At 43.2% G+C, this 25,816-nt stretch overlaps 1 protein-coding gene across 1 annotated transcript in view; it reads left to right on the top strand.

Annotated features, from left to right (window-relative positions):
• The window catches only part of FER1L6 (fer-1 like family member 6), a 120,965-nt gene extending 98,750 nt beyond the window's left edge, over window positions 1-22,215 (top strand). The window contains exons 35-40 of the mRNA XM_043601705.1: window positions 1,157-1,245; window positions 1,732-1,830; window positions 4,464-4,705; window positions 6,142-6,305; window positions 19,309-19,409; window positions 21,551-22,215. Of these exons, the coding sequence (XP_043457640.1) occupies window positions 1,157-1,245; window positions 1,732-1,830; window positions 4,464-4,705; window positions 6,142-6,305; window positions 19,309-19,409; window positions 21,551-21,734 (879 nt within the window). The 3' untranslated portion in view covers window positions 21,735-22,215. The remainder of the gene's footprint in view (window positions 1-1,156; window positions 1,246-1,731; window positions 1,831-4,463; window positions 4,706-6,141; window positions 6,306-19,308; window positions 19,410-21,550) is intronic.
• The last annotated feature ends 3,601 nt before the right edge of the window (window positions 22,216-25,816 follow it).

Below are 25,816 nucleotides of genomic sequence, written 5' to 3' on the forward strand. Positions count from 1 at the left end.
CATTTTACTATGTGGCTGTTTGGTTACAAGTGAATGTTGATATCTCTTTAGGATTGTAATCCTTCGTTAATTGGTCCTTCTCTTCCCAAATGCTCTTTGCTGACATTGTCCCTTCCCCAGGAAAGCTCTTGTCTTTTCTAGCCAAAGTCTCTCCTTCACCTAAATCCTACAAATCCTCCCTGCTCTGTTGGAAGCCTTCCTTCCTTCCTTCCTTCCTTCCTTCCTTCTTCTTTTCCTTCCTTCCTTCCTTCCTTCCTTCCTTCCTTCCTTCCTAACTTCCCTTCCTTCCTTCCCTTCTTTCCCTTCCTTTTTTCTTATAAAATCTCCCCTGACCATCCCAGTCCTTATTGGACTTATTGGTCACTCACCTTCTTGCCTGAGCTGATGGAGTACTTAGAATGTATACAACAGAGCTGAGCATTGAATCCACTGCACCTTCTCCCCACGTGGGCTCTCGGATCCCTTGCAACAGGGTAAATTCTGATGCATGGAGTCCAAAGCAAGGGATAGGAGGCCTTATTCTGCCACTAGTTAGCCACAGGATTCATATCATTTGACTTCCCTGAGTCTTAGTTGTTTTGTTTTAATGTGTAACACGGGCAGGTGGCAGGGTAAGCGGTAATGGAGATAATGATGTTAAGGCACATTGGAAACAATGAAGCATGATCCTTCTGACAGATAGTATTATCTTTTTAGTCCTTAGGAGTTTATAGAAAAAGCAGAGTCTCTGGAGTCAACAGACAAAGGTTGAATCCAGACTCTGCTTCATATTGTCTGTGTAAGTGTGGGCAAGATGTTTTCTCATCTGTCAAGTAGGAATAATAACATCTACCCACTGAGGATATTGGGAGAATTGATGTAATGTTTATCAAATACACAGCACTGTGTCTACCACATTGTAGGTGCTCAATAAGGGTTAGCTTATCCTTTACCTTCTTCTTAACATAGGCTCTAATTCTTAACAGAAATGTAAGTTCTGTCTTTGTCAACAAATATTCTAAACATGTATAATATGAATAATATCCATATGACATGATAAGATATGATATGATACATAGCTAATATCCATTTCTAGTAAAGGGATATGTTAAAACCATGAAGTCAGTTGCCCATGCAATACCCCCACCAGAGTTAAAGGAGATCTTTTCTTAAAAAGGGCCGCCTGCAGATGTGGGTGGACATGTTTCCCAAAGATATGCCTCAACCTGGACCTCCAGTTGACATTTCGCCAAGGCAACCGAAAGGGTAAGTCATCTGCAGCCCTACATTCAGGGGAAGAGACCATGGTAGCAGACCAAAAGACCATGACATTTGATTAATTACATTGATTCTTGCATTGTAACATCGGTTACATTGATCAGTTGGCACCTGATAATCACATCTCATTCCCATCTGGCCATTTACAGCAGGGGCAAGTGATAGTAATGGTAACAGTGGTGATGATTGAAATGGTGGCCCCTGTTTTATGTAGGGGCTACGGAGCTTCAATATTCTGCAACATTCTGAAAAACATCAGCTAATGGAAGGAATTTCTGCTCAGAGAACTTCATGTCCTTGGTGATTCAAGCTGGGACACTTGGTTTTGATGGAACCAAGACCTTAAGTGTTGATATTTTTGAACTTGGTAATGTTGAGGAAGCCTATAGACTCACAGGAATTCCAGAATCCCATAGACACCAGCTGGTTCGGCTTTCAAGGTCTTCAGCCTAATGCTGCCTTCCCTTACCCCAGGTATGAATTGAGGGTAATCATCTGGAACACTGAAGATGTCATTTTAGAGGATGAGAATATCTTCACAGGACAAAAGTCAAGTGATATTTATGTTAAAGGGTAAGGTCATCAACAAACTCCATGCCCCCTTTTCTTCCCCTCCTTCCTCCTTTAACCCCTAACTGAACCTATGCCTCCTGGAAGATACTCCTCCCACCTCCCATAGGAGTTCATCTTACTCACCTTCTTAGATAAGGTCACTTCCTTTGTCAAATATTCTTTGGTCACTTTGCTAAGAATTATTATCTTATAAAAATATTTTTGTGAGGAAATATTATATAAACATCTCTTTTCAGTGAAATGTTGGATACCTAAGCCTTTTGAGTGACATTCAAAATACCTTTACACCTGAAACAAGTAGAGAGATGTGGCACAAATGATGAGAGATTCAGTGTCAAGGACATTGTAAGACTAATACAGAAGCTAAAAGTCACACCTTACTCTTCACTAGTTCTATCAAAAGGAAAGATGCCAACCTAGAACTCAGGAAACCACATTTTCCCCCTCTCCCTCCCTCCCTCCCTCTCTCTCTCTCACTCTCTCTCATATTGGCTATGACACAAACACCTTGGTAGGCTTCCTGTGAGCCCTTAATCATGGAGGGAAATGAGATGGTAAAGTGATTCAGACATGTCCCCTTAGATAAAACCCATCTCAGAAGTAGTGAACTCATCTCACCTCGTTTTGGTATCTCTTTGCCTTCTCCAAACAAGAAACGTTTTTCTTTGTTGACTCCATTTCTAGTATGCCATTGAATCTTGTCCATTTTGCATTCCAAATAGTCACCAGCACTGTCCATTCTCCCCGTCTTCACCACACCACAACCATTTCCCTCCATCGTTTCTTGCTGGGGCCACCGAAGTACCAATACCATGTGGCTTGGTCTCTCCGTATTCACTCTTGACTCTGATAATGTGTTCTCTATGTTGAACCATGGGTTATCTTTTCAAAGCATAATCTGATCAAGTCAACCCTGTACTTTAGGCTCTTTAATGACGTTCTATTTTCTCTGGATAAAGATTTAGATCCCTAATATGTCCTAAAGTATCCTGTACGACTAGCCCCTCCTATCTCTACAGCCCCATCTTGTTTTCTGCTCTTTAGTGATGCTGAGCTTCTTTCCCTTGTTATATGCACATCTCTCAGTGGTGACTTCTGCCACCCCCTCCATCCCTCCGTCCCCTTCCCTCTATGGCTACAGCTCTATGAAGGCAAAGGCCATCTCTGTGTGCTCCCATCACTCCTCTAACAGCACACTCCTTGGCTCATAATGGATACCACATGTAGATTGGCTGACGGAGAACAATCTTTACCTAAATAATTGCATCCATACTCTGAGTGGTACCACTCCTCTGGGATGTGGAAGTTCTTTATCTTTCCCTGACTTGTGGGGAAGGGATGTCTGCTTTCAGAAAGCAAATGGTTTAGAATTATCAATTAGTTTGAATTAAAAGCACCTACTTGCCCAGTAATTCACCATGGATAAAGCACTAGGGGAAAATGTATTAATCGCAGCTTACTCTAAACTGAGGAGGGAGAGCAGATGACACTAAGAGGAAATAACATTATATATAATTTGGAGGACACAAAGCACTTTACAGCTATTACCTCATGTAATTCTTCAGAGCAACCCTATGAACTAGGTGCTGTCATTGCTTCCACTTTCCAAATGACATAGAGGCACAGAAGGGTTGGATAACTTACCCATGGCTTTCCGGGTAGTAATGGCAGAGCCAGGATTAGAATTCAGGTGGGTGCAGACAGGCTTCTACCCTCTGTGCCACATTGATCCAGACCTCTGGGTTTTGGAGGCCCAGAACCAGAGAGGAGGGGGCCAATCATAGGCCTGATACCAGGGGTCTAAACCAGACCAATTAGAGAGGCCCCAGGGCAATGGGTGCAGAAGTGGTACCCTCACTAAGAGTGCCCAGAGGGAGAGGAAACTCAGATTACACTTTCCCTTCACATTTCCTGGGTTTTCCCTCTTTTTTTTTTAACGTTTATTTATTTTTGAGACAGACAGACAGAGCATGAACAGGGGAGGGTCTGAGAGAGAGGGAGACACAGAATCTGAAACAGGCTCCAGGCTCTGAGCTGTCAGCACAGAGCCCGACACGGGGCTCGAACTCACGGACTGTGAGATCATGACCTGAGCTGAAGTCGGATGCTTAACCGACTGAGCCACCCAGGCGCCCCTTCCCTCTTTTTTTTTAATGTTTATTTATTTGTTTTGAGAGAGAGAGAGAGGGAGAGGCAGAGAGAGAGAGAGAGAGAGAGAGGAGAGAGAATCTCAAGCAGACTCCACCCTGTCAGCACAGAGCCCAATGTGGGGCTTGAACTCATGAACCATGAGATCATGACCTGAGCTGAAACCAAGAGTCAGCTTAACTGGCTGAGCCACCCAGGTGCCCCTGAGTTTTCCTTCTTTATTGCATGGGGCTTCAGGGCTATCCCAGAGCAATTGAAGACATTTCCCAAATCTAGCTTAGAATGAGAATCTTGTTTCTGTTTCAGACCCTTTGACTCCTATTTGTCTCTTTCAGATTCGATGGAAACTTCCATCTGAATCTAACTATATCATAATTTGAAAACTATGAGCTGTGGCCACATTAAACTAGCTAAATCACTCTTGATTATACTGATGCCTGAATAATGGACTCAGAGTGTGTAATTCTTTTTCTGTGTTCGCTCAGGTGGATAAAGGGTTTGGAAGATGACAAGCAGGAGACAGACGTGCATTACAACTCCTTGACTGGCGAGGGGAACTTCAACTGGCGCTTCCTGTTTCCATTTCAGTACCTCCCAGCTGAGAAGCAAATGGTCATTACAAAGAGGGAGAACATCTTTTCCTTAGAGAAGATGGAGTGTAAGACACCAGCTGTGTTGGTGCTTCAGGTTTGGGATTTTGAAACACTGTCCTCAGATGACTTTCTGGGTAAGCCGGTGACTTCGTAAAGCTTGTATTAATGTTAAGGGTTTTGTCCCAGTTTGGGGAGAGTTCGGTCTGATTTAGCTACAAGGATAATTTCGGTGCAATTTATGATAGCAAAAAATTTAGAAACACTCCAAATAGCCATTCGTAGGGGATTGGCTGAATAAGTTACAGGACATCCTTATGGTGGAAGATTATTTATTTATTTATCTATTTAGCGCAAGTGGAGGAGGGGGGGCGAGAGAGGGAGACACAGCATCTGAGGCAGGTTCCAGGCTCTGAGCTGTCAGCACAGAGCCCCATGTGGGGCTTGAACTCACAAACCGTGAGATCATGACCTGAGCCGAAGTCGGACGTTTAACTGCCTGAGCCACCCAGGTGTCCCAGAAGATACATTTCAGTCAGACTTAAAATCATCTTTGCTCTACCACTAAGAAGCCTGTTAAATTTTGAGCTAGTTACTAGTCCCCTCTGTACCTCAGTTTTCTCCAGTTGTAAAGTGGAGATAGTAATATTACATACCTCAGAGTGTGTTTGGAGCTGTACCTGTGAGAATATAATTTAAAAACTCATACATAATAAGCACCCAAAAAGTGATGATCCTGCAGCCATTAAAAATATTCATTTAGTGAGTTGGAAGTTATACAGGATGCACTAAGTGAACAAAGAGTGTAGAAAAAAATTCCCTTTCTGTAAAATATATGTTTATATGTATCAGAGACAGAGGTAATCAGGGACAGGCAAAGAAACGATGACTGTCATAGGATAAGAACTAACGAGAGCAGTGGTCAACTTTGGGGGGATGGCATTTTATGGAACATTTTTCTATTAATTTTTTGCTTATGTGTATGCTCTAAATGCTTATAATTATCAAATATTATTTCTGTACTAGGGAAAGATTATTTAAGAGAGAGAAAATACTCTCATGTCCTTATCTTCCCCTCTGTAATATTCACTCATCGCAAATACTTTGGGGGAGCCCACTAAGTCTTGGAGAGTAGCTACAAAGATGATAAGACTTGGTCCCCCACCTGGAGGGGGTTAGTGGGACTCAGAGGAAAGTGAGCTGGGGGAGGAGGTTCTTATAGGTGGATCCACATTAAGGCAGAGGAGAGCTCAGAGGATAGGCACGTAATCCCCACACACTCAGGGAGTAGATAAGATGCCCAGCAGCGATGACACCTGACACTGAGGCTTGAAAGTTATATATTGTAGCTCTGCCCCCGTCTACTACCTGCTACATTTGGTACATGTCTTGGTCATAGTTGTATCCCCAAAACCTAGCACATGCTAGTGACCCCATGTGTACTGGTTGAATGACCAGTGAGTGAATGGATGGATGGATGAATGAATGAATGAATGAATGAACAGGTGGGTAAATAATTGGTGGTGATGGATTCTAAAGCCCTTCTGTAACTGTTAAGGGCATCTCTTCACAGGCTCCCTGGAAATGAACCTCAATAGCTTCCCCCGAGCCGCCAAGACTGCCAAAGCCTGCGATCTCGCCAAGTTTGAAAATGCAAGCGAGGAGAGCAAGATCTCCATATTCCAGCAAAAGCGTGTGCGGGGCTGGTGGCCTTTTGCTAAAAGCAAAGAACTCACAGTAAGTGGCAGCTGTAGGAGAGGGGGTTGGGAGGCAGACAGGGGACACCATGCTCTTTAAGTGAGTCATTTTGTAAACTTCAATTGGAGTGCCTTGAAGTGGCACAGAGTGCTTTAGGGCAAAGGTTCCGCTGAGAAGCAAGAATTTTGAAAATTTTATAAATGCATTAAGCTTCTGTATTTCAGCATACTTGATTTAATAGCCATGTCAGGGTGGTTTTCTAACTTCTTGGCTTGAATGTATGCCCCTGGCATTATTTTTTTTCCCCAACGTTTCTTGAAATTATGCATGAAGTCTTGACTAATGTACAATTTTAATGGAATGACCTCATCCCTTCACCCTTAAATGCAGAGACTCCATTTTAAGAGTGATCCAGACTTTTAAAATTACCTTGAGAGGGTAGCAGCAGGGAGAGCCATTTCTCCTTTCCCTGCGTTGCCAGCCCAGTCTGGACTGTACATGGTGCAGGGACTCAGCTCATTCACAAATATTGTGAAGGAAGTTCTTGCAGCCTTCTTGGTCTTCCGAAAGGGAGAGTGGATGACCCACTTGAGAAAAGGGACTGCACTGGCGGCCCCTTTCTGTGCTGCCTTCTCCTCCTGGAGAGAACACGTTCTCCCCTCCTCTCCTGTACCTAGTGGCAAAAGCACACCTGGGTTGTATCCCTTGTGGCCACACTTGTTTTTCTCTCGCTGCTCTAGGGGCCCAGTGAGGATGAGGCAAGGATTCCCTTTGCACCTGACTCAGTAAATGGCTGGTGCTGGCCTTACTCTGTGGCATCTAGTCTTATTGTGTTTTGGAGGAGGTTTTCTCTTCCTGCCATTCTCAGTTGAACCGCCTCTGATTGGTGAGGTTGGGTCAAGAGAATGAGGCTGTAGGCAGGCTCATTCTTCCCCCTCTGGCCAAGTACACGTTGAGGGTTTATTGCATGGCCGCTTCTGTACTCTGTTCCAGGCCTCATGGCTTAGCACATTACAGATGTTCAGTCAATGAATTGATTGATGAAGGGTGAATTCAGAAATAGAGGAAGCATGGCCTCTATGTTCAACCAGCTCAGAGTCTAGCGAGAGGGACGGATGCGTTAACAACCCCATCGTGCATGAAGTAGTCAAAGCGTGTATGACCCAGGGAAGGAAAAGAGAGGAGGAAGGGAACCTGATTCTCTTCGAGGATGTCGAGGGTCAAGCAGAGCATCAGTTTTTCAAGAACAAAGGATGACAAGGTACTTTCTTGATGAAGAAGAGGGTAGATAACTACTTCAAGTAGAGGAACCATGAGGGGTGCAGCGTGGAGGCACCAAGTCTCCCCACATGGAAGGCTACCTGCCCACCAGTCAGAGTTGCCAGAGTGCGGTATGAGTTTGGGAAATGGGATTGCCAGGTCCCCAAACCCAAATTCGTGTGTCTTGACATAATTGCTGCTTCTATAAAATAATTGACAGTAATTATGTTTGCATGATTACATAATGGCAGTCATTTATTCCATTTTTATAGCCCTTTAGAGTTTGCCAAGTACGTTCAGATCCCTTCTGATATTTCATTTGACCCTAGTTGACTCTCTTTCAGTTTCTGTGTCACTTACTTCTTTCATTTCATGCAACACATATTTATTGAGCATCTATTAAGTGATAGGCCCTGGGAATAAAATATGAGTAATAGCAGACATAGTCTCTGCCAGCATGGAGCTTACAGTCCAGCATCAAAGACTGACACACACAAATGCAGTCACTCACAGGCACACCAAGAAAGCAGATACTTAACAAGGACCGGGGAGGAAACAACATGCTGAATTAAAGCATATCCGCTGCAGGTATTCGCACTCCGTATGGTGGTTAGAGGCCTTTCTGTGACTGTGAAACTTTTAGGTTGAGGTCTGAAGAAGGAAAAGTAGTAGTTTTCCGTCAGAAAAACACAGAAGGAAATGTGTTACCAAGTAGACACCACAGGCAGAGGCCCCGAGGTGAGAATAAGTTTGGTGAGAGGGAGAAACTAAAATAAAACAAACCAGCCCTCCTCCCTCCCCTGACCCCGCCATGACCAGAGCATGGGGAGGAGTGAGGGTGCAGCAGAGGGGAGACCAGAGCCGGATCATGCAGACCATGATGCCATATTGAAAAGTTTGGGTTTTATTCTCAGAGCAATGGGAAGCCACGGAATGGTCAGGGAGGTGAGAGGATCTGAATGGCACAGGAAACACGAGTCTTCGCTATTTATATGGACAGTGAGTGGGAGAGGGTCACAATTGGAGAAGGAGAAGAAGTAGGCAGAAATGTAGGAAGACAATGATAAAAATGTACCTGAAACATAAACCCGGAGAAGAGACGCTTTGGAGAAGGACAGGTGGGCTACTGTGTCAGATGCCCTTGAGTGGTCATATAAAAAGCAGAGAGTTGTCCATTGGATTTAGCAACCTGGAGGTCATGGCGACCTTTTGAAAGGGAGTGTTGTAAAGGCTCATAGCAGCACTATTCACAATAACCCAAGAGTGGAAATGTCCAAAGGTCCCTCAACTCATAAATGGATAAACAAAAGGTGATACAGCCATACAGTGGAACATAATTCAGCCATAAAAAGGAAGAAAGTGCTGATACAGCCTCCAACATGGATGGACCTGGAAAACATGCTCAGTGAAAGAAGGCAGTCCCAAAAAACCACATACAACATGATTCTATTTATGGGAAATGTCCAGAATAGGTAACCCATAGAAAGTAGATTGGTGGTTGCCAGGGGCTGAAGGGAAGGGGAATGCAGAGTGGCTGCTAACCGGCACAGATTTCTTTTGGGGGGTGATAAAAATGTTCTGGAATTAGTGCTGATGGCTGTACAGCTTTGTGATTATACTAAGATCTACTTTATTGTGCACTGCAAAAGGGTGAACTGTATGGCATGGGAATCATATCTCAATATTTAAAAAGCAAGACCCGGGTCGCCTGGGTGGCTTAGTTGGTTGAGTGTCTGACTTTGGCTCAGGTCATGATCTCAGGGTTCATGAGTTTGAGCCCCGCATCGGGCTTGCTGCTGTCATTGCAGAGCCTGCTTCAGATCCTCTGTCCCCCCCGCCACACACACACACCTTTCCCCTGCTTGCTCTCTCTCTCTCTCTCAAATAAATAAACAAAAGGTGGTGTTGGCAGAATGGTGAGGACTGACACAGGTTAGCACGCACTGTGGAGCGAGTGGGGACAAGCTAGTGGAGACAGCATGTGTAGACTCTGGAAGCCTTCATAATTCCACCTTCACTCCTACCCTCAAACTGCGCCAGCCACCCTCAGCGACTCGCGTTCCCCAGCCGCTCCCTGTTCGGTCCCATACCCTTGCTCTTGTGTCAGCTGGTGCTTCTGCCTGGAATGCCTTGGCTCCCTTCTTCTCGGGGAAAACTCCTCCTCCTTAAGTGTTTTGAGACTCCTTTGAGCAGTCACCCCCCTCTGGGAAGCCTCCCCGGTACCCTGGCTGGGAACAGGCTTGCCCGCCTTCACGCTTCCAGAGCTCCGGTCACACAGATTTGCGATTGTCTGTATGTGTCACGGTTCCTCTGCCGGGAGCAACCTGAGCCCAGAGACTGTGCTTTCTCTTTTTGTTCCTTTTCAGAAGTTTTAGGGTCTAACGTGGTTTCTGGCGCAGAGTACATGCTCAGTAAATTTTTGCTGAACGAATCAATCAATTCAGAAACAATTACAACACTGACCCAACAATCAAAGAGATTACATGATTTCCTTCTCTTTTTATTCAGCGTACTGAGCACACAGAAAGTGTTCAACAAATCCTCTTTGAGAATCAATACATCAGCACACATTACTTGTAAGGCTAAGTGTCGCTGTAGAAACCAGAGGATAATGTGCCAAAGAAATAAGAGAAAAGAGAGGAAGGCTTTAATGGTGGGAGGTTCAGAGGATACAGATAGGTTGTTTGAGGACATCTGGAGAATGGATGAAGGGGTGTTCAGGTTGTGAGAGTCTGTTTTTCTAGACTGCATTAAGTATTATGCAGTGGTTAAGACCAAAGATTGTAAAAACAGACAGCTTAGGTTTGAATCCTGTCCTCTCCTAACTAGCTGTGTGACATGAGGCAACTTACTTAATCTCTCTGTGCCTCAGCTTCCATATCTCTAAAGTGGGGATTCATAATATATGCGTATCTCATGGGGTTTTAGCAGATAAATGAGCCCATATACATTAAGTGTTTAGAACCGTGAAAAGAAACGAAGACCTACTGAATGAGAACAGGCTCTTTATTTAGAGCTTTGCTATGACAAGAGTCAGCTACCATCATCCAGGTTTGATGGAGATTCCGAGACAGGGGAGTAGGGAAGCTTTCTGATGGGAAAAAGAGAAGGGTTCAGGTTTGCTCTGTTTGGAGTAGCTAGAAGCGGGGCATCCTGTGTGACCGGATAAGGGAGAATATTGAGGGGGGCCCCAAACTAGGGAATCAGCCTCAAACAGGCAACTTGGAGACGGGCACCCACAGAAACTGGGTGGGAGGGGTGCTGTCCCCCTTGATGTGTAATTTTCAAAGAGACGGCTCCCAGGTCTTCGGGAAAGGCAGTTCCTGGGTGTTAAAGACAAAGAGCCTATCTAGTATTTAAGAGGATTTATACCCGCTTCAAAGAGAGGTGGAAGGGCTTACAATTACAGTTTCTACAGTGATGCTCATAGAAAAAGGAGAGGGAAATCTCTTCCTTTACTTTCCACAGGGAATGGTAAGCCTTTTATTTTTAATTTTTAATTTGGTTTTGTCCTTACACATCCTAAAAGGAAAATGAGAATTGACTTCATCCCCACCCACCCGGAAGCCCACAATCCTGGGCATAACCCAGCTGCCCCTCATCCTCTCTCTCCCTAAAGGAACCAGTAACTTCCTAAAGGAACCAGTAACCACACCGAGGAAGCTAAACCAGTAGCCCCCTCCCTGTGTGGCAGGGAGCTGGACCAGCTGGGAGTAAAGTGGCGAAATGGAAAACCTCTGTTGGGGTCCACCACGTCCTGAGGTCCTTCCGTCTCCGAGTCTCTCTAGCATGGACACCCTCTGCTTCTGAACTTCCCCACCCCCCCCCCTCCTTCCTGAAGGCAGCAGTCAGGAGGTCACCGTTCCATTCCAGTCACCAGCTGCCCAGCAGGGATTTGCTTACAGCCCCTGCCACCTGCCAGGCTTATTTTTAAAGCTGCTTATCTGTACACTCAGGCAGTGTAATTTAGACATTTGGATCACAAAGCTCCTCGTGTGGAATTTGGCTGTCCTTATAGTAAGAAGCACATCTCCAGGTGGGATTTCCAAAGAATGGGTGCCCTTGGGACGAGGGGAATGTGTATTGAACAGGTGCTTCATGAGACACATTGTACTGTTGCATTGTATGTGTTATCCTACTAAAAGCAACCTTTGAAGAAATCACTTCTTTAGAAGATGAAGATCAAGAAGTTTCTTTTACAGGTTAATCCTGTAAATTGACTGCTAAATAGCCCAGCTAAGTCTCAAGAACACCAACAACTAAAACTAAAAGGATCCACATAAAGACAGATACCATATGTTTTCACTCTTATGTGGATCCTGAGAAACTTAACAGAAGACCATGGGGGAGGGGAAGGAAAAAAAAAAAAAGAGGTTAGAGAGGGAGGGAGCCAAAACATAAGAGACTCTTAAAAACTGAGAACAAACTGAGGGTTGATGGGGGGTGGGAGGCAGGGGAGGGTGGGTGATGGGCGTTGAGGAGGGCACCTGTTGGGATGAGCACTGGGTGTTGTATGGAAACCAATTTGACAATAGATTTCATATTTAAAAAAAATTAAAAGGGAGGTTTCTGTGTTTCTAGTTTAGCGTGAAAACAATTGTCAGTAGCTACGATAGCCACACGCTCATTCACTAGACGGTAAAGGTTCAACAATGAATAAGACAAATTCCTGGCATCCAGAAGTTCACAGCTTAGCCGAGGAGGTGGTAGACACACAGATCATCTAAATAGTATGTAACCAATTCAGAGTCTCTAGGAGCAGAGTGGGTATTTTCATGTGAAGATTATTTTAAGACAGAGTAGGTAATATGCATTTATAGGAAATTTAAAAGACACAAGAATGTAGACGGGAAGAAATAGTACCCACATGCACACGACCCAAAGGAAGCTATTGCCAATGTCTTGGTTATTCCCAATTTGTGTGGATTTTGGTCAATTTTACATAGTAGTGATCATTCCATATGAAAAATAGTGTCTTTGTGGGGGGGCTTGATGTCCTATTGAGCATTCCCCTACGTTGTATTATCAGTGTTATTATCAACTCTGTATTCTCAAAAGAGAAGTGCTCAAAATAGTTTAATCTTTGCGTTTTTCTTCAACATTTATTCATTTAAAAAAGTGAAGCATGTGGAATCGTTGAAAGAATAGGACAGTGATCGACCACATATCCACCACCTAGATGCAACACTTGTTAATACTTTGCTGTACCGATTTTGTCTATATATGTGAGTATATAGTCTCGCCTTCTCTCCTCTCCACACACGCATATACTTATTGGCTGAACCATTTGAGAGTAAATTGTAGACATTCCAACACTATCCCTTGTTAAAAAAGATATTCAAACAGATACATATAACGATCTAATTGGCTTTATTAAACAATTCATGAATAGGGTCGCGTCCATCTAGCAAGTAGGGGAACTCCCCCAACTTAAACAAAAGGAAGGTTTTTAAAGGCAAAGAGAGGGCATAAAGAAAGGAATTTATTAGCAGGAAATGCATTATTTGGGCAAGGTGCCCTCCTAAGAGGAACCAAAGGGGGTCTATCAATAAATTTCCAGATTGAAATTCCATATTAGCTGATTGAAGGTTAAATTCCTGGGTTGGGGAGGGGACTATAGTGAGGGACATATTAAGTCTTGATTTGTTGACATGGGTCTTAACCTATGGGCCTGTGGTTTTCTTTTTAACAATTCCTGAATACTTCAGCATGCATCGCCTAAGGATATGGCCATTCTTGTCCATAACCACAGTGCCATCATCACATATAAGAAATTAATAATGATTACTTAATCTGAAATCTATACCGTATTCATTTTTCCAGCTATAAGGAGGATACCCTATTACCCTCAAAATGTATTTTATAGCTCTTTCTTTTTCAAAACAGATTCAGTCATAATTCATGTGTTGCTTTGGTCTATTTTGTCTTAGAACAGTCTCCCACCATTTTTGTCCCCGTGACATTACCTATTTGATGAAAATAGGCCTGACTTGCCCCATTGTTTTCTCATGATGAAGCTTGTCTTATTCTCTGACCCTACATTTCTTATGAACTAGAAGTTAGGTATAATGGCATTATCAGGTTCAGGTTAAACATTTTTGGTAATACTTAAGACCTGATACTGTTTATTTCATATTGAATCATGCCAGGAGGCACATGCCCTCAGATGGCCTCACTAGTGGTGATGCTGTGTTTGCTCACTTGGTCACGTTGGTAACCATGAGATCTCTTCATTGTAAAGGTACATTTTCCTCTTTGCAATTAGCAAGTAACCAATGGGTGACACTTTAGTACTGTGGGAAATTACTGTCCTGCCACCACCTTTCACCCAATGGTGATCTTGATTATTTCATTAGTGTTGCAAAATGATTTTTCTATCCTTTCTTCCTTCTTTACCCATTCCTTCTTTCTTTCCTTCCTTCCTTTCATCCATCCATCCAGCCAGCCATCTCTATCTACCTGTCTGTCTGTCATCTAGCTATCTAGGTATCCACCCACCCAGCCAGCCATCTATCAATATATCCCTATCATCTTTCTATGTGTCTAATTCTATCATTCTTTTTCCATTTATTAGTAAGAATTCTGAGGAGAGCACTTGTTGGGATGAGCGCTGGGTGTGGTATGTAAGCCAATTTGACAATAAATTATATTCATAAAAAAAGAATTCATCTGTTAAGAAGAGCTTTCTCTCAACAAATGGAGATAAAGTATAGTCACCACCTCTTCGAGAAAAAAAAAGACAGGATAAATGTTTAATTCTCTTCATCAGTTACCACATTTTAGAGTCAAGGATCGGTTCAAGAGAAACCAAAAAATGAGATTTTTTTTTCCCCCTTGCATCTTTTTCCCCTGGTATCACTATGGACTTACGTATTTAAAAATATTTTTTCTAGTTCTGCAAAGGACCTAGAAATGAAATCACCGAGTAGTAAGAAGACTTCTAGCAATTGGATCCTGGTTTCTAAATACCCATCTCTACTGACAGAACCAGGTATCTTTGGCTGACTCCAGGTCTAGGACAGATAGAACACAAGATGAGCCTGGGACGTATCCTTGTGACAAATAGGACACTTTGAACATCCAACAGAATAATGACTGTGCTTTGCATGTTAAGCTTTTTCTGAGTTTTGAATTATTTTCTTAATTTATCTGCCCACAAATGGCATTTCTAGAGTATGATTATTTAAGGTAATATACACACACTTACATGGACATTACATGTATGCATGCATATATGTATGCATATACATGTATGTATACATGTGTGTGTTCCTCTCCCTAAAGGACTTTGCCACACACATCCCCACCATTAAAGTATGAAAATGCTTTATCTCATACCATTGAAAGTCGTGGTTTAAAAAAAATGTTTATTTATTTTGAGAAAAAGAGTGCAAGTGGGGTGGGGGAGGGACAGAGAAAGAGGGAGGGAGGGAATCCCAAACAAGCTCCAGGCTCGGCACAGAGCCTGACGTGGGGCTCGATCTCACGACCATGAGATCATGACCTGAACTGAAATCAAGAGTCTGACCATTAACCCACTGAGCCACCCAGGTGCCCCAAGAGCTGTGCTTTAATAAGCAATCATTATTGGTGAAGAAGGCATGTCTGACCTAAAGGACCGCCCCCCCCCCCACCTCCTCCCAGGGCATCCACTCTCTGAGCTCGGTGAAGTTTGAAGTCCATAAATAGCACGCTTAGTACAACCAATCCAGTCTTTTCAGGACCTTTCCTTATCATTTTCTTCCATCCATAGATGTCATTAGGTTAACAGATAGTTCTCAAGCTGTCCGTTTTTTTTCTAGCTCTGATTGAAAATTACATTTGGAGGCTATTATTAGCTTAAGACCTCTCCTTGGTGCTTGGTTGAATGTCAATAATTAAAATAAAACTGGGAACCCTGTGTGTGGAGAGATATGGAATGAGGAGTGGCATTTATCAGAATATGTCAGTAAACACTTTCTTCCTGCTGCCTGTGTGATATCAGAAAAAATGCTCTGTGACCACTCGAGCAGGGTGGGTATGTGGGGGCAAGGCTCTTCGTGATAATAACCAATGACTTCTGTGCCTAGGGCAGAATTAATTTCATATTCTCTGCTTCAGTTTTCTTTGCATCTTTCCCTCTGTGGGAATCTGGAGTTTCTCTGGGTGTTTTCTATGGGGGAGAAGATGTTTCTTGTCAAATTATGTGTTTCCATCCATGAAATAGTGTTGAAGGTAGCAACTATAATTTTTTAAGAGTTTACTATTTACCAGACACTAGGTTGAACACTCTATATGTGTTATTTCATTCATTTTTCAAAGCAAGTCTGTGGGTAACATCTCAGGACAGTGAGTTGGAAGCCCGTAACTCACCCAAGGGAGCACAGCTAGCAAATGACAGAGCCGAGTGTCAAATGCCGATCTGTCTGTCCCAAATCCTATTTCACTCAGCTTTTACACTATGCTATGCTATGCTACACTGTAATAATCCTTACGCTACCCAAGGTCATCCCTTAGATGGAAGCCAAAAACATGTTATAATGCCTGGGCCGCGGCAGTGACGATGGAGCTTCTCTTGAACATTTCAAAAAAAGACACATTTATTCAGTGATATAAATAGCTTGTTTCTTTTCTTCCACAAAAAAGGGACTCTTGGACACATTAAATAGCAGAGGATACGATTTGGTGTCATAGCACCTTGGTGCACATCCTGGCTTTGTAACACAAGTTAGCACACATCATCTTGGTTTCCTCAGGTATAGAATGGGAATAAAAATGTCTACTTTGCCAGTTGTCAGAAGGTTTAAATGGAATAATGTACTTGTGAAGCACCATGCAAGTTATACAGCACAGTGGCTGGCCTGATTATTAAACAGTGCACAACGAAGAGGCAGCTGTGACCCTCTTACCCTCTTACTCTGGTCCTAACTTACCCACGGTTGACTTTTGTCCTCTCTACCAAAATTCTGGAGCCCAGCAATTGGCTAGCAACTCTTAAGCTGACTCTCAAATACAGAGGATTTGGATGAGGTTCCTAGCATATAAATATACTGCTCAGTAGAGCTTATTAGGTCACCTCTGAAAGACCTCTGGAAATAAGCCCTTTCTGCATATTGGAAACCTCTCTGCCATGAGTGGTAGGCTGGCCTCTTGGGTTTCTTCCAGCCGTCAAGCCTTGCAGGGGCTCCTGTCTTTCATGAAAACTAGAATTTGCATTAAAGCACATCTGGCCATTTGACAGGTATGGAATCTGAGGCCCAAGAAGACAAATGCCTTTAAGTGACAATTATGAAGCCATGAGCCAATCATCTTATGTTAGAGTTAGGAAAGTCCTTGTAAAACTTTGAGTCCAATTATTGGGCAAATCCATGAAGAAATTGGGAGGCAGCCTGCTCTCATGGAAAGAGCATGAAGTTTGGCATCATACAGACCTCGGTTCAAGTTCCAGTTGGTTGGCTTATTGCCTGTGTGACTTTGGGAAAGCCATTTGATCTCCATTGCTTCATTTCTCCATCGATAAAAAGGAGACCTACTTTGCTTGTTGCTGAGATGGGTTGATGGATCAATTGAAAGGACGTAGGCAAAGTGGGCATCCAATAAAGCATTGCAATCACAGTTCGAGTTATAGTATTATCACTCTACTGTTGATACAGGCAGAGTGGTGTGGGGTGACTAGAATGGACAGAAGCTTTATATTCCTTCTTCCTTGGTTTTCAAATGTTTCCCGAGTAGCTATGTGTGCAAGTCATTACCTATGGGGGTCAAGGTATGTCAACAGAAATGAGAGACTACATATACACATACTTTTAAGGAAAATTTCCGGATCATAGGACATGTAATGTGGTCTGAGTTGGGCCAGGGTTGTAGTCTAAAGAATGGATGAGGCCACCTAGATTTGAACTCATGACTTCACTTGTAATAAGCCCATTGCATTTCTTGACTAATTCAGACATCCATGCCACTGCCTCTTCTCTGGGTTATCTTCTCTGGCTTCAACCCCACCCCAGATACAGTACTCCTCTCTAATTTCTCCCATGATTACATTTTTGTGGTTGCCAGCAACCATCCTGCTTAAGGAGTCCTGATATTTTCGGGGTGAATAGGTAAGTTAACACAGGCCCGTTGGTTCATCAGAACCTTAAATATTTTTACTGGGATAGGAAATCAGGTTATGCCCCATCCATATGTAATTCCAAAAGACAAACTTTAATGACAAGCGTGGGTCTAAAATACTTCCATGATGTTCCAGTCCCCTACCAATTCTGTGTCCCTCCTATTACCTTGTATTTCAATCCACAAAACCGAAGGAAAAGAGATAAGTTCTCCTTCACCAGGAACAGGAGCTCCAGGAGATCAAGGATCCTATTTTTCTTTAAAAAAATTTTTTTAGCTTATTTATTTAAAAAAAATTTTTTTTTCAACGTTTATTTATTTTTGGGACAGAGAGAGACAGAGCATGAACGGGGGAGGGGCAGAGAGAGAGGGAGACACAGAATCGGAAACAGGCTCCAGGCTCTGAGCCATCAGCCCAGAGCCCGATGCAGGGCTCGAACTCACAGACCGTGAGATCGTGACCTGAGCTGAAGTCGGACGCTTAACCGACTGCGCCACCCAGGCGCCCCGCTTATTTATTTTTTGACGGAGAGAGAGAGAGCAAGGGAGGGTAGAGAGAGAGGGAGAGAGAGAATTTCAAGCAGGTTCTGCACTGTCAGCACAGAGCCCAACACAGGGCTCAAACTCACGAATCATGAGATCATGACCTAAGCCAAAATCAAGAGTCAGATGCTTAGCTGACTGAGCCACCCAGGGGCCCCAAGGATCCTGTTTTTCTTAATCATTAAGTTCCCATTGTCTAGAACAGTGCCTGACATTCAGGGGGTTCCCAAAAGTAGTGAATGACTGAATGAACAAGAAAGAATGACCCTTCCCTTTTGCAGTGGTCCTGTCTCACCCTTTGATAACCCAAGACTTAGATCAGTGCCAGTAACTGGCACAGCACTCTGAAGCAGCACGTGACAATTTTCAAACCAGAAGGGCTGATTCTTACTGAAGGAGAAGGAAAGAGGAAGTGCAAGAATAGAAGGATAATTCTGGAACAATTTGTGGAGACAACAGAAACAATGAAGGATGACAGAAAAGCCATTTGGCAAATGTAGGGCCACACCCACCAATTTCCTCTGGAGAGCTGACAGAGAAGAAAGATTGTAGCAGATTCAAAAGGGTTCTGTCACTTAAGTAATTAGTCCCCTTTCTAATTGCTACTGGGTTTTTCCTAAGTTTATTTTTTGAGAGAGACAGAAACAGCGTGAGTGGGTGAGGGGCAGAGAGAGAGGGAGAGAGAGAGAGAGAATCTCAAGCAAGCTCCATGCTGTCAGCGCTGAGCCCGACACGGGGCTTGAACTCACGAAACTGAGATCATGACCTGAGCTGAAACCAAGAGTCAGATGCTTAACCAGTGGAGCCACCCAGGCATCCCTAATTGCTACTGGGTTTCTATAATCGGATATTGATTGAACGATTACAAATGAAATAGCACATTCAACCAAGTATATATGTGTCTTATGTGTACAGGTGGGACCTCTCCCTTCACAAAACTCAACAGCATCATCATTTCAGAGTTTTCACTGTTCATCGTAAAAATAGCTTCTCCCAGAACCAGAAAGGTAACGATTTTTCTCAAACTAAGGCAGCAGGATAGTCAAAATACTCCCTGGCATTCTCCCACACTGTACACTTCTAGAAGGTTGGCATTGCTCCCGGCAGCTCTTTGTGACTAGAAACTGAAACTTTTGTCTTTGTGCAGGGCAAGGTTGAAGCCGAGTTCCACCTAGTTACGGCAGAAGAAGCTGAGAAAAATCCTGTCGGAAAAGCCCGGAAGGAGCCAGAGCCCCTGGCCAAGCCCAAGTGAGTGGGGTCGTGTGTAAGAGCATCAGAAATGGGAAAGGCCCTTTGCAGTCCCCATAGCCGAGGGTGGGGCATTTCTCTAGAGGGTCCCTCTGGCAGGACTGAGCCGCAAGAAGGCAGCTAATCCAGGTAGCTTTTTGTTGCGATAATTGAGAAATACTCTAACAACAATACAGGCTGTTCGGAAAGTGGAGAGGGTGCCTTTCTGTAATAATGGCACATAAGCGTTTCTAGAATAATTTCGTATATTTTTTCTACTCTTTTTTATGTGAATATGAATTCTACATGTGTTTTTTTCTACTTGTTCTCAAGTTACACACACACAATTGTCCTAATGTTTCATTTATCCTTGCTGCAAAGTTTTGCTTTGTTGCCATAGTGGTCATGATTAGGATTTTTTAATACCTGTGGAATACTCTATAGAGTTGATGCCCATAACTGACGTGGTTACCACCCCATAATTGGATAAATTTACTTCTTTCTTTTTCCATTATTGTAATATGATGAAAATATTTCCCTTTTATAAGTTACTACTTTAAAATGAATTCCCAAAAGTAGAATTACTAGAAGAAAGGGTTACCCTATTCAGTTTAATCCGTGGTTACATATCAATTAAAAAGTAAACACACACACACACACACACACACACACACACAGTAAATATAGGGGCAGCTGGGTAGCTCAGTCGGTTGAGCATCCAGCTTCAGCTCAGGTTATTATCTCATGGTTTGTGAGTTCAAGCCCTGCATTGGGCTCGTTGTTGTCAGCACAGAGCCTGCTTCGCATCCTCTGTCCCCCTTTCTCACTGCCCCTCCCCTGCTCAAGTGCTCTCTCTCAAAAATAAAATTAAACAAAAAAACATTAAAAAATTTTTGTATTTAAAAAAATTTTTTTTAACGTTTACTGTTGAGAGACAGAGAGACACAGAGCATGAGCAGGGGAGGGGTAGAGACAGGGGGAGACATAGAATCTGAAGTAGGCTCCAGCTGTCAGCACAGAGCCTGACGCGGGGCTTGAACTCACAAACTGTGAGATCATGACCTGAGCCGAAGTCGGTCTCTTAACCAACTGAGTCACCCAGGTGCCCCTAAAATTTTTTTTTAAAGTAAATATATGGGGTGCCTGGGTGACTCAGTCAGTTAAACATCCAACTCTTGATTTTGGCTCAGGTCATGATCCCAGGATTGTGGGATGGAGCTCCGTATTGAGTTCCATGCTAAGTGTGGAGCCTCCTTAAGATTCTCTCTCCCTCTCTCTCTCTCTCCCCCCCCCCCACTCTTTTCCCCCACTCACACATGCTCTCTCTCTCTCTGTCTAAAAAATTTTTAAAAACACTGAATACATGTTGGGGCACCTGGCTGGCTCAATCAGTACAGCATCTGACCCTTGATCTCAGGGTCATGAGTTCAAGCCCCATGTTGGGTGTGGAGCCCACTTTAAAAAGTAAACATATGTAGATATGAAATATGTATACAAAAACTCTCTCAAATTGTATTTTCCCTACCCTTCCTGAGACCCCAAGCATCTGAAGACAAGTGGTCCCTTCTCTGTACCTACTTTTGATCTATCATAGTGTTAGAAACATAATGAGTACTTATTCATTAATTCAAAATTATTTGTTGAGCTCCTACAATGTATACCTACTAAAAAAACACTTTGAAGAATACTGAAGAAATGTAAGACCTAAGCTCTGTCTTCTAAGAGCTTCCAATCTGTTTAGGGAGAACACATAGACTCATAATTAACAGAGTATAGAACAGAAGACCGGTATGCTAGGTTCAAAAAGGAGCTACGTCAAGTGATAGATGAGACAGGAATTTGGAAGGAGGGGGATCTTTAGGGACCAAAGTGGTCAAGGAGGGCCTCTTGGGAGAGGTGGGGCTCGAGCTGGTCAGGGTTGGACAGGCGGAGGGTAGTCAGACTCTTCCCTCCTCCAGACCAAGCTTTGAAATGATGCAGGAATCATGATCACCCAGAATGTTGGATTGCTCCTGCTTCGAGGCAACATGGACTTCTCCCATTCCCAGCATCTCCTTGTGGGCCTCTAGAAAGTGAGAGTCAGAAATACTTCCCGAGGTCTGGAGAGTCCTCTGTGTTGACATCATGGCCTCTTTCCTGATTTTCTCTTGCTTCCCTTGCAGCCGCCCAAACACCTCCTTCTCCTGGTTTGTGAGCCCCTTCAAGTGCCTGTACCACCTCATCTGGAAGAATTACAAAAAGTACATCATCATCGGTTTCATTCTGATTGTCCTCATCATCTTCCTGGTCCTCTTCATCTATACCTTGCCCGGAGCCATCAGCCGAAGGATCGTCGTGGGCTCCTAGAGAATCTTGGAGGACCCAGACCCTCCCATTCTACTTACTCTCTCTTCTTCCTCATTTCTAAATGTGTGAGAGCATGTGCTCTGTGCAGGCACCCATGCTGGGTGCTAAAGGAATGAACCCAAAGGCCCAAGAACCAGTCCCTCTTTCTAAGCACAGATCAGCCCTTCTTGGAGAACATGGGAAAGGAGCCCCTCCTCCCTGCCTCAACCCCTGCCACCACCTTTTAAACTCACAAGCCTTAAGCCATGTTTCCACCCATGGGCAGCATGAAATTATGACTCCTTTGCCTCAGAGTAATCAATGGTGACCTCAAATTGACTTAGGTGAATGTTTTCTTTATGCAATTGGTTTTATTCTGAGAGATCTGATTCTGGGTCTGAGATTTATTGAAAGTACTTTTTTTTTTTTTTTAAATAAAATTTTTACAGCAAATAAACTGAAAACATTTTAGCAAATTACTAGACATTTAACCTATCCCATATATCTTTTTTTTTTTAAAGGAATTCCAAGTATTTTTTTTAATTTTTTTTTTCAACTTTTATTTATTTTTGGGACAGAGAGAGACAGAGCATGAACGGGGGAGGGGCAGAGAGAGAGGGAGATACAGAATCGGAAACAGGCTCCAGGCTCCGAGCCATCAGCCCAGAGCCCGACGCGGGGCTCAAACTCACAGACCTCGAGATCGTGACCTGGCTGAAGTCGGACGCTTAACCGACTGTGCCACCCAGGTGCCCCATGTCCCATATACCTTAACCTCGTTTAATCCTTATAGTTTATAGAACACATTCACTTACTCAGGCCATGAAACTGGCTTGGAGAAAACTTTGTATCGCCTAAAATACTTTGTTACTGAAGTTCCCATCTAGAGATGAGGTGTTGCTGGTTTCCCATCAAAGTCAACACTGAAAAGAATATTTTCCATAGTAATGCGTTCTCGAGAAACCCATTTGAATTTATGCTCTATGGCGATTTCCAAGTGGGAATTTTATGAATATGAAATATAATTTTGTGTGCGTATGCATTGGGGGAGGGGAGTGGCCCTCCATGATACCAGTAGAAATTCTCTTTAGTCAGATATCTAAGTGCCACCAAATATGATATTCCCAAAGACCATGATATGAATGACCATCCTGGGCACAATTTAGCACTTAGTCTAACCACCATATGTAGTAGGTACCATTATGACACTCAAGCACAAATTAATTTCAAAAAGCAGTCCCAGAAATTAATATCCTACACACTCGTCAGATAGAGCCAAGTTTTTTGAAAGGAAACCTCTGATTTTCGAAGTACACCGTGTAGATCTGCTACCCCCTGTAAAGCAGTGGAAGTGAGGGGCTGGTGTTCTCAGTTAAGGAAACAAAGGGATGGGAGTGTTTGGCCTCATACACAAATAAATATGGCAGCCATTTCTTCTTGTGAACCCGAGGGGCCATTTGGCAGTATTGAGGAGGCTGGATTGGGGTTCCTGCTCCACACCAGAAGCGCCAGGGCTACTGTTTTCTTTAGATAGTCTTGCATCTGTATCACTCTTATAAAATGTAGGATATTAACTGCCACTTGGAAAGTCGTTCTAGAATGTTCCTGGTTGGTCAAAATAAGATTGAAGCATATTCTGCATGATTTTAGACTTGGTGTCGTTCATTAAATTCTGGCCCTAGGTGCTCACTGCCTAATAACTAAAATGCCCTATTTTCCTGAAGGGAAGAAAAATAGAGCATTTATGGCACTGGCAGCATTTCCTAGAACATGCTTATTCTTACTATGGAATAACACAGGCACCAGCGACAGTGTAGTCAAAAATACTTGATGGCATGGAATGTATACACTGAGTACATTGTAAGTAAAAAAATATATAAGTTACAAACCCACGTACAGCATGATATAAAAAGAAAATATGAAAACAGGCATAGATAAAGCCTGGGGGAATATGCCAAAATGTTAACAGTGATTAGGCAGCGGTATCTTCCTAAAACTTCTAAAATAAGTATGCATTATTTTTAATATAAAAATTTTAATAAATATAGATTTAAATGTGGTGATTTAAAAATAGTTGTTGAGTGTCTTTTGTGTGCTGGGCAGTGGGGATGTGGTAGAAATAAGACAGACCTAGCCCCTTCTCCGTGGATCTTACATTCCAATAGCTCCTCAAGATACGGTTTTATCTTCAAATTATGGGGCATCCAATAAGAACACTGAGTAAGGAATGTGCTTCACGGGTGAGGTTCAAGAAGGACAACATACAGCTGCGGTGTTGTTTGAAAGGAAAAGAACACCATTATTTTAGGACAGAACTAGAAATAACGTATTATACTTTCTGCTGGATTCTGGGCAGTAAAATGATAAGTCAGCTTTTGACAAAGTAATGAACATCGTTCAAACACACACACACACACACACACACAAACTAAAAATTGAAAATCCTTCCAAGTTAAATGGAGTTCATCAACTTTGCTTTGATGCCCAAGGATGTCTGAATGCTGAAAAGCCTTTAGCAGAAGTATTTGAAACACTTGCAGATCAGATGGCATCATAAGAAATGCGTGAGAAGTGGCAGGCAAGGATAATTTTGGAGTCGGCTGTGTCTGGTGCTCTATACATAGGTTATCACTTATAGCCCGTCCTGTCCTGTGTGTAAAAAAACAAATAAAATATAATGTTCTAGGCCTAATTTTGCGGCCCTGGACCTAAAGATATTACCGTTTAAAAATAAAAATTAACAAGGAAAAAAACCCATTTCCCAAGAAGTTGCCCTGAGTCCCTATTTACGTTCTCAGATGAAATGTATTCATTTGACAGATTAGAGTTTTTCAGCTTAAGTCCATTTCAGAGCAGTTTTGTTTATGTGTTTGTTTTTTCTTTTTTACAACATGTGAATCCTTTCCCCCAACCAAGCAAAACGAGATCGATACCAGCAACACCACCACCAAACAACGCACAGGATAAGATCTCCAATTCTGTGTCCCCAGTAGTTGAAACGTGTGGTACTTTCCCTGCTCTTTCCCTTAAAACACACGGAAGTGGGAAATTACAGGCAGGACTGACTTCACAGCTGGGGCCGGTTGGTGTTCATTCATGCAAAAGACAACTATTGAGCTCCGTCCTCGCTCCTGATGCTATGATCAAAACTGGGCATGCAAAAGTACACAATCATATAAAGTAAGTCTCTGCTCTTGAGGACCACAGAATTTGATGGAGAGAAGACATTAATCAAATAGTCGCACGCATGGATAATCACAGACTGAAGGACTGACCGGGGCAAAATATTGGGAAAGACGCAGATCTCACTGAACTAAAATCCAGGTGACGGCAGACCTACCTTCCGTCCTGGAGGCTCTAGGGGACCATCTGTCTCCTTGCCTTTTCCAGCTTCTAGAAGCTGCCTGCATTCCTTGGCTCGTGGCTGCTTCCTGCACCTTCAAATCAGTGATGTAACACCTCTCTGTGCCTTTCTTCCGTACTCACGTCCCCCTCTGACTATAGCTGGACAAGTTCTTGCTTTTAAGGATGCATGCGATTACATTTGACTCACCCAAGTAATCAGGAAAATATCTCCCCATCTCAAGGCTTAAGGTCCTTAGTCACATCTGCAAAGACCCTTTCACCTTGTAAAGTAACATATTCACAGATTCTGGGGATGAGGACTTGGACTGTGTTTTGGGAGGAGTTCTTATTTTGTTTACCACATGGAGCATCACACAGGCATTGTGATGCATTCGAATTTGGAAGTTATTTCAGCAGAGCCTGGAGAGTCAGAATGATTATGGTGCATGAAAGAAGGAGGCTCCGGAGACACTTTTCTCTCTTAATAAGATGTTTCCATTTGTTGTCCAGCCTCTCAAGTGACAATTGTCTCAGGAAAAAGGAAGAACTCCTTCCCGGCTCATTAAAATCCTCTCAAGCACAGTGGATGAGGCACCTTCGGAGCTGGGAGGGGAAGGACTCGAATTTCTGCCCCCACCCCTGCCCCAGGAGTTTCCAGACCAGCCTGGAAAGTTCAGCTTTTCTTTAATGCAGCAGCAGCTCTTCACGTGTCAAGAGCTAACACGTGTTTCTACTCTCCCTCATTTACGAAGGGCCAT

This window comes from Prionailurus bengalensis, chromosome F2 (genome assembly GCF_016509475.1).
Source record: "Prionailurus bengalensis isolate Pbe53 chromosome F2, Fcat_Pben_1.1_paternal_pri, whole genome shotgun sequence".
Lineage (NCBI taxonomy): Eukaryota > Metazoa > Chordata > Mammalia > Carnivora > Felidae > Prionailurus > Prionailurus bengalensis.